At 38.9% G+C, this 9,809-nt stretch overlaps 1 protein-coding gene across 3 annotated transcripts in view; it reads left to right on the forward strand.

Annotated features, from left to right (window-relative positions):
- Positions 1-9,631, forward strand: part of gabrb3 (gamma-aminobutyric acid type A receptor subunit beta3) — a 26,805-nt gene extending 17,174 nt beyond the window's left edge. For all 3 annotated transcript variants that reach the window (XM_077716167.1, XM_077716169.1, XM_077716168.1), the window contains 6 exons: positions 1,028-1,248; positions 2,252-2,334; positions 3,605-3,742; positions 4,592-4,744; positions 7,129-7,373; positions 8,679-9,631. In XM_077716167.1, coding sequence (XP_077572293.1) covers positions 1,028-1,248; positions 2,252-2,334; positions 3,605-3,742; positions 4,592-4,744; positions 7,129-7,373; positions 8,679-9,056 — 1,218 coding nt within the window. In that variant the 3' untranslated portion in view covers positions 9,057-9,631. The remainder of the gene's footprint in view (positions 1-1,027; positions 1,249-2,251; positions 2,335-3,604; positions 3,743-4,591; positions 4,745-7,128; positions 7,374-8,678) is intronic.
- Positions 9,632-9,809: the final 178 nt, after the last annotated feature.

Consider the following 9,809-nt stretch of genomic DNA (forward strand, 5'->3'; position numbering starts at 1 on the left):
GGAGTACCCAGAAAAAACCCACATAATCCTGGGGGAGGAAACTGGAGTACCCAGAGAAAACCCACATAATCCTGAGGAAGAACATGCAAACTCCACACAGTGACGACCCAGGTGTGTTCGAACCCTCGACCCCAAAACTGCGAGGCCGACACGCTCACCACTTAACCACCGGGCCACTCAAGACTTTACATTGTTTGCGTCATTCATTTCTTACCGAGAGAAGGTTGCGTTTTTTTTAGGGCGATGCGGCAAACTTAGGGGAGAAAAAAATTGCTTTTCCAACATTTCACCCGCGTCGGGTCAGCAGTTTTACACCGTGGCGCCTGCACGGGTGGTATTTACTAGCCCTGATGGGATGCCGTTGACCAACCAGCTTCTAAAACGGGACGCTATTGGTGGCCAAGTACGGAACATGCACGCAAAGCTTGTCCTGAATATGAAAAGTCACTGAAGCGGTGGCTTGTTTATTTCCTTTGACCTGCTTATTTATTTAAGAGAATATTAGTCAGCAGAATCAAGTCCAGTCAGCTCCATTAAAAAAAAGGCTACAAAAGCTTTTGTTTTGCGCTTGATCATTAGTGGAACACAGCCAAGGCATCAATGATGGCTTTTCTTAACTCTTCATGTGGATTTTTTTGGAGATAGTGGATATTTGTATTGGTTGTGTGAAGAAAAATAAATACTAAATACCTTCTGATGTCTCATTTTATGGCAAATCGGGCCTGATCGCCTCATTTGTATTCATTTTCAGCTTTTTATAAGGTTTTTATTTTTGATTATTTGCTCATTGGGGGCCATTGATTACCGTATTTAAAAAAATGATGACTGAATCGAGGGTATAAATTGGACATACACGAAACTGCAATGTGACATGTCAAGATAGAGAAAAGATAATCAAATAAAAATGCTAATCAAAATTATTTTTGACGTCTATCAATGAAATACATTTTTAAATAGACAAAAAGATGTTGCCATTTTTGTCTTTTAAGATGATTTTCATTTCTAATCTTCCCGTCTCCATTCGCAGGACTACACACTGACCATGTACTTCCAGCAATACTGGCGGGACAAGAGGCTAGCCTACCTGGGCATCCCCCTCAACCTCACCCTGGACAATCGGGTGGCGGACCAGCTGTGGGTGCCCGACACCTACTTCCTCAACGACAAGAAATCCTTTGTGCACGGCGTCACCGTGAAAAACCGGATGATTCGTCTGCACCCAGACGGCACCGTCCTTTACGGCCTCCGGTAGGACCGCGGGACAAAATTATTCCGGTTTCCTCCCACATCAGCCAAAACATGCGTGCTAGCCTAATTGTACGCTAAATGGTCCCTAGCCAGTGATCCATGTGAGGCTCATCAATACAGGCATTTTTAATATATATTGTTTCTTTATTAAATCCAGTATTTTCTTGCATTTACTCCAAACGTCCGGGCGACCAAAAGTCTTGGCGACCAAACGTCTTGGCGACCAAACGTCTTGGCGACCAAACGTCTTGGCGACCAAACGTCTTGGCGACCAAACGTCTTGGCGACCAAACGTCCGGGCCACCAAACGTCCGGGCCACCAAACGTCCTGGCGACCAAACGTCCGGGCGACCAAACGTCCGGGGCGACCAAACGTCCGGGGCGACCAAACGTCCGGGCGACCAAACGTCCGGGCGACCAAACGTCCGGGGCGACCAAACGTCCGGGGCGACCAAAACGTCCGGGGCGACCAAACGACCGGGCGACCAAACGTCCGGGCGACCAAACGTCCGGGCGACCAAACGTCCGGTCGACCAAACGTCCGGTCGACTAAACGTCCGGGCCACCAATCGTCCGGGCCACCAATCGTCCGTGCGACCAAACGTCCGGGGCGACCAAACGTCCTGGCGACCAAACGTCCGGCAACCAATTTTCCCCTTCAAAATAACACATTTGTACTCCCTATTAAAACCACTAACATAAAGGTGAACATTATGAATCGTGGGGCGGCTTATACTCGAGAAATTGTCAAATTCAACCTTTTTAAAGCAAGTTTACGAATATGGCTTATAGTTTAGGCGGCTAATATACGAAAAAATACAGTAAATCAAACTCAAACCGCAGTGCAGTGTAGAAACCAAGCGAAACACTTGTTTTTGACCTTACGATTTGCCGTACAGTGCTCTCTGTACAAACTTCCCCGTTGTTCTCACTGCAATGCAGCATTGACACTAACCAATAAACACTTTTTTTTCTTTTTTTCTTGGCCGGTCTTTGGACTCAGAATCACCACCACGGCCGCCTGCATGATGGACCTGAGGCGATACCCGCTGGACGAACAGAACTGTACGTTGGAGATTGAGAGCTGTGAGTTTCACACACACAAACATAACCACACACACACACACTCAGTAGAAATGATGGCGCACCCTCATTAGTCTTGATGATATGTGCCCTCTGCGTCCGCCATTCATGCGGAATCATGTGTAAAAGCGTGCAAGATTTACATGCTCTGCAGTCAGCGCTCCGGCGCCGGACGCCGCTCGTAAATCAAGACGTTTTTCGCCCGCCACGGACGGGGCCTCCGGCGAATGCAAAGTGCATCGCGTGCAAATCATTCACAAGTTCGGAGCGACGCTAAATCAAGCTAGCGGCCGTCGTGACACCCCCCAAAAAAGAAAATAATATATATAAATGATACGCTTTGCTCACAGTAACAACATCATTAGGAATTTTTAAAAACTATTTTACACTCAATAATATGGACTCGCTTTTTGCATGAATAAATTAAAGGCAGCCAGTTGGGTCGTTCATATAATGAGGGAGGTCCTGGTTATGTATTTTTTTATGTGGGTGACCTGATTGGATACCCAGGAAATCTGTCTTTTGTCCACTCAATTTCAATAGAGATATTGCAACATAATTATTTTATAAAAGTATTTTTTTGATGCGCATTATAGTGCGGAAAATACGGTGACATTCTGAATTTTCAGTTAGAAATCATACACTTTAAAAATAGCAATTTGGGTTTATCTGATTCAGAATGGAAAAATGTATTAATTCAGAAATAATTAATAAATATGTAATAAATGAATAAGTAGTCAATAAATAAATTAAATATTAAATATATGTAATAAATAAGTAGTGGATAAATTGAAATATATCAATTAATATGTAAGAAATAAATAAGTCGTCAATAAATTAAAAAATCAATAAATAAGTAGTCAATAAATAAAAATAATCAATAAATAAGTAGTAAATAAATAATTTAAAAAGCAATAAATAAGTAGTAAATAAATAATTAAAAAAAACAATAAATATGTAATAAATAAATGAGTAGTCAATAAATTAAAAAATATCAATTATGTTAGAAATAAATAAATAGTCAATAAATAAAAAAATATCAATAAATATGTATTAAATAAATAAGTAGTCAACGTAATAAATAAGTAGTAGTCAACTCATTAACATATTTACAGTTATTGCTATTGTTAATGACTTAACCTAATGTCTAGATTAAATTTTGTATGTACAAATACCTGCTTTCAAATTGCATTGCTATACTTTGATATATTGAGTATTTCATGTATTGTTTTTTTATCTTGTTCTTTTCAACAATTATGCAACATTTTCCAAGATGGCTACACGACAGACGACATCGAGTTTTACTGGAAAGGCGGCGACACGGCCGTGACCGGCGTCACGCGCATCGAGCTGCCGCAGTTCTCTATCGTGGACTACAAGCTGGTCTCCAGAAATGTGGTATTTTCTACAGGTAAATCTAGGCATATTTTTAGTATTAGAGCACATGTGTCACAGTGGCAGCCCCGGGGCCAAATTTGGCCCGCCGCATCATTTTGGGCGGCCCGGGAAAGTCAATGATGAGTGCCGACTTTCTCTTTTAGGATCAAATTACAATGAAGAGTATAGATGTATATTAAATTTCCTGGTTTTCCACCTTTAAAAATCAAAAATTGTCATTTTTTTATCATTTTTTGGTGTTTTTTGTTCAAAAATCATTTTTTCAAATCTAAAAATATATATATAAAAAAAATCTAAAATAAACATTGTTTTAGATCTATAAAAAAATGAATATTCAAGACTTTTAATCCAGTTCTTTTAATCCATTTATTTAAAAAAAATGTGTTTTTAGTTCAAAAATCATTTTGTCAAATCTAAAAATATATACAAAAAATTCTAAAATAAACATTGTTTTAGATCTATAAAAAAATGAATATCCAGGGCTTTTAATCCAGTTCTTTTAATCAATTTATTTAAAAAAAAAAAGTGTTTTTAGTTAAAAAATCATTTTGTCAAATCTAAAAATATATACAAAAAATTCTAAAATAAACATTGTTTTAGATCTATAAAAAAATGAATGTCCAGGGCTTTTAATCCAGTTCGTTTAATCCATTTATAAAAAAAAAAAAATCTAAATATTATATCAAAAATGGTCCGGCCCACATGAAATCAAGTGGACATTAAAGCGGCCCGCAAACCAACCCGAGTCTGACACCCCTGTATTAGAGTGTAAGAAAAACATTTCATCTGGGACTGGCTTTGATGTTTGGTAAGAGAAAAAGAAAAAGAAAAAAAATCTCATTATTGTGTGTGTGTGTTGCAGGTGCCTACCCTCGGCTGTCTCTAAGCTTCAAACTGAAAAGGAATATCGGCTACTTCATCCTGCAGACATATATGCCCTCCATCCTGATCACCATCCTGTCCTGGGTCTCCTTCTGGATCAACTACGACGCCTCGGCCGCCAGAGTCGCTTTAGGTAGGACAAAAGAAATCAGCGAAAATCTGCTTAAAACCAAATATTAACATACCGTATTTTCACGACTATAAGGTGCACCGCATTATAAGGCGCACCCTCAATGAATGACATTTTGTCCATATATAAGGCGCACTGTGTATTTTGGAGAAAATGTAAGACTTTGAAGTGCGCCTTATAGTGGTGAAAATACGGTAATTGCAATTGACTTCCAGGTATGAAGCACTCACTACTTTACAGTCACCTCTAGAGCCAGCCATTGTTGATGTTTTGATTGTTTTTTTGTATAAAATCTTGCAGTGGGGGAGGAGCTATATGATGGAAGATGTTGTAAACTAAGATGGCATCTGCATATTTAACAGTATTGTTTCAGTTCAGGCGTTTGTGTTTTTTTAATATCCCACAGTGGTGGTTTTTCGTTTTTGGTTTTCTGTTTTTTCCATATATAAGGCGCACTGGATTATAAGGCGCACTGTCTATTTTGGAGAAAATTGAAGACTTTTAAGTGCGCCCTATGGTGGTGAAAATACGGTAATCGCTATTGACTTCTAGGTATGAAGCACTCACTCACTACTTTACAGTCACCTCTAGAGCCAGCCATTGTTGATTTTTTTTTGTATTTTTTTGCAGTGGGGGAGGAGCTATATGATGGAAGATTTTGTAAACTAAGATGGCTGATCTGCATATTCAACAGTATTGTTTCAGTTCAGGCATTTGTGTTTTTTTAATATCCGACAGTGGCGGTTTTCTGTTTTTTCCATATATAAGGCGCACTGGACTATAAGGCGCACTGTCTCTTTTGGAGAACATTTAAGGCTTTTAAGTGCGCCTTATAGTCGTGAAAATACGGTAACCTGAGGTGTCCCAAATCGCTGACCTGGACAGTGGAAGACAAGTAGTGGAGAAACAATTCATAGAAATCAGTCAATTTAGCATCGTGGCTTTAATGCCACGTGTCAATCTAGCGCACGGTTCTCGTTCTTGGCACTCAAGCAGGAATCGATGGCCTGTACCCACACTGCTCTCCACTCCCTCCCCCGCACACACTGTCGAAGCGCTACATTTTGGGCCGACTTACGCAACCGGGCTCAAGACGCGGGAATAGTACCAACAGGGCGAGAGATGCCATTAAAAAATAACTTCAATGTTACGCCAGGGTATTTTTATAATACGTCGCATACAGGTTGGGTGCTGTTATATGAGATTACAATTGGAATATAATGAACATTGCATGATTATAAGATTCAAATCTTTAAATTTTGAGGTTAAAGTTAGTTTGTAGCTTATTTTTTGAGGTAACGTGAAGCGGAAACTGTTTTTGGATTGACTGATTTTAACTTTTGCCGATGTTAAATCTGTGAAAACTGATTTTTGTGTAATACAGTGTTCCCTCGGTAATCGCGGTTAATGGGAACCGGGACCACCCGAGATGAGTGAATTTCCGCAAAAAAAGGGATTCCCCTTCAAAAATGCTTAATTTGAATTTTTTTTTTTTTAAGTTTTTTTTTTTAAAAAAATTGTTTTTAAAGTTTTGTTTTTAATTTTTTTTTTTTAATTTTTCGTTTTATTTTTTTTAGCCCCTGTATACATTACACCATATAGAATACGGGTAGCGAGAGTGAAATTCATGTTATACCAAAAAAAAAACTGTAAAATATGTTGTTTCAATGTAATATTTGTATTTTTTTCCCCCAAAAAATCCGCCAAGCTCTGAGTCCGCGGTAGCTGAATCGCGAAGTAGCGAGGGAACACTGTATTTTGTTTCCACCTCTTGTAAAATGATGTAATTTATCATTTTAACTTAATATCTTTACATTTTTTATTAATTTTTTCCCCAAAAAATTCCGCAAAGCTCTGAGTCCGCGGTAGCTGAACCGCAAAGTACCGAGGGAACACTGTATTTTGTTTCCACCTCTTGTAAAATGATGTAATTTATCATTTTAACTTAATATCTTTACATTTTTTATTAATTTTTTCCCCAAAAAATTCCGCAAAGCTCTGAGTCCGCGGTAGCTGAACCGCGAAGTACCGAGGGAACACTGTATTTTGTTTCCGCCTCTTGTAAAAATGATGTAATTTATCATTTTAACTTAATATCTTTAAATTTTGTATTAATTTTTTTCCCCAAAAAAATCCGCAAAGCTCTGAGTCCGCGGTAGCTGAACCGCGAAGTAGCGAGGGAACACTGTATACTCCTCTCATATTAGCCAACAAGCTCCGCCCTTTGCACTAACTAACGGGACAAAAAACACTGAAAAAATGTGACACAAAAAGTGCTTTAAAAAGGTTGGGAAACATGACTCTAGTCAACTGGCCTAAACACACTGGAAGAAAAGTTCTATAGGCATTTTTTTAATTTTATTTATTTATTTTTTTTATGTTGCCAGGGATCACCACGGTGCTGACCATGACCACCATCAACACGCACCTGAGGGAAACTTTGCCCAAGATCCCGTATGTGAAGGCCATCGACATGTACCTAATGGGTTGCTTCGTCTTTGTCTTCTTGGCTCTGCTGGAGTACGCATTTGTCAACTACATCTTCTTCGGGCGGGGCCCACGTATGCAGAAGAAACTGGCCGAACGGGCGCAGAAGGCCAACAACGATCGCGCCGCTTTCGACCGGCCCAAGGTGACCGATCGCCGTCGCTAGATTTGGACTTTTGTCCTTAAAATTCGACATTTCTTGTCAATATTTGCGTCATTAACCTTGCGAGAAAGACGCTTTGTCGTACATTGATGTGTTGTCGACCTTAAGTGTCGAACCACTATCTGATGACCGAGCCAATCAGGAGAAAGAGGCGTGGCCAGGAAGGAATTAATGAATGCAAAACTGTTTTGGTCGTTTTTTTCAGTTTTGTGGGAAATACATGATAGTAGTGAAAAGATGATTATTATTCTAGGGATCACTGTATAATAATTGCCTAATGCAAGGTGTTCGCGTTAAAGGTCAACTCGGTTTTATGTGGGCCGGACCATTTTAGATATGATATTTAGATTTTTTTAATTTTTAGAAATGGATTAAAAGGCCTGAATATTCAGTTTTTTTTATAGATCTAAAACAATGTTTATTTTAGCTTTTCTATATTTATTTTTTAGATTTTACATAATGATTTTTGAACTAAAAACAGAAAAAAATGATTAAAAAGTGACAATTATTGATTTAAAAGAGTAAATTCAGGAAATTTAATATACATCTACACTTTAAAATTCCTGGATATTCCGTTTTTTATAGATCTCAAACAATGTTTATTTTAGCTTTTTATATATTTTTATGATTTTACAAAATTATTTTTGAACTAAAAACAGAAAAAAATGATTAAAAAATGACAATTATTGATTTAAAAGAGTGAAAATCAGGAAATTTAATATACATCTACACTTTAAAATCCCTGAATATTCCGTTTTTTTATAGATCTAAAACAATGTTTATTTTAGCTTTTTTATATATTTTTTGATTTTACAAAATTATTTTTGAACTAAAAACCGAAAAAAAAGATTAAAAAATGACAATTATTGATTTAAAAGAGTGAAAATCAGGAAATTTAATATACATCTACACTTTAAAATCCCTGAATATTCCGTTTTTTTATAGATCTAAAACAATGTTTATTTTAGCTTTTTTATATATTTTTTGATTTTACAAAATTATTTTTGAACTAAAAACCGAAAAAAAAAGATTAAAAAATGACAATTATTGATTTAAAAGAGTAAATTCAGGAAAATTAATATCCATCTATACTCTTCATTTGAATTTGATCCTAAAACAGAAAGTCAGCACTAATGATTGACTTTCCCGGGCCACACAAAATGATGCAGCGGGCCAGATTTGGCCCCCGGGCCGCCACTTTGACACCCAAAAGTTTTCACCCCGCAAATACTTCCCTAACTCCACCCCCTTATCTCCCATCCATTTAATTTCTTTCCAACCCCCCAGGCTGACTCTCAGGGCAACATCCTTCTCACCACCCTGGAAATCCACAACGAAGTGGGCGTCGGCCACGCCATCACCACCAGCACCACCACCCGCAGCAGCACCAGCAGCAGCTTGTACGACGCCACACGTAACTCCACCCCCGTCCCGCTGGACAACTCTTCGGGTCTCCAGTACCGACGTAGCAGCGGGCGAGCCGCCGCCCGTCAATTCACCGGACCGGACGGGAGGCGGAGCCGACTGAGGAGGCGGTCTTCCCAGCTGAAAATTAAAATCCCAGACCTGACGGACGTGAACGCCATCGACCGCTGGTCGCGATTCATCTTCCCCTTTTCGTTTTCCTTCTTTAACGTCGTCTATTGGCTTTACTACGTCAATTAACGTGTGTGTGTGTGTGTGTGTGCGAGTGTGTGTGTGTGTGTGTGTGTGTACACCCCTATGAACTCAGACGGACCTCGACCAATCGGCGTCCAATCGCCAAGTTCGACACGATGCACAGAGGAACCTCTAACGTCACACGCCACTTCAAAGTTTGTTTTTCCCTTCGGAAATCTCGTCAATCTGGCGACCAGTCAGTCCAGAACGTTCACCTGTCTCGCCAAATTTTATTTTTTTTGTTCAAGTAAAGACTTTTAATTGTTTCCAAAAGTGCTTGTTCATTTTTATCAGCCCTAGTGATTGGATGGCGACCAATCCAGGGAGGGTGTATTGTGTTTTTCTTGCCCAAAGTCATCCAAGATATGTTTATTTATTATTATTATGTATGTGTGTGTGTGTGTGTTGTTGGACATTAGAGGTTCCGCTGCGTTTTCCGCCGCTAAGCTAAATGTCGGCTGTCCGTTTTTGCTGTATTTTTTTGGGTTGTTTTTTTGTTTTTTTTGCGGTGACATCATTTTGACTGACAGACTTTTGATTGCTTTCATTTTGTGTTGAATTTATAAAAACAAGCAGACAAATCCCCCGTTTGGTGTGTGCGTTCTTCTTTCACCATCTGCGACTTGCAAAGCGTAGGAGCGGACGCCACCTGTCACGACATGGCCGACGAGCCGCTGGCACAAATTATTAATGAAAAAAAATCTTGCCAAACTCAAAGATTGGAGCTCACTAATTAAAAAGAACTGCTTTTGTTTTAAT

Source organism: Stigmatopora nigra, chromosome 5, assembly GCF_051989575.1.
Source record: "Stigmatopora nigra isolate UIUO_SnigA chromosome 5, RoL_Snig_1.1, whole genome shotgun sequence".
NCBI lineage: Eukaryota > Metazoa > Chordata > Actinopteri > Syngnathiformes > Syngnathidae > Stigmatopora > Stigmatopora nigra.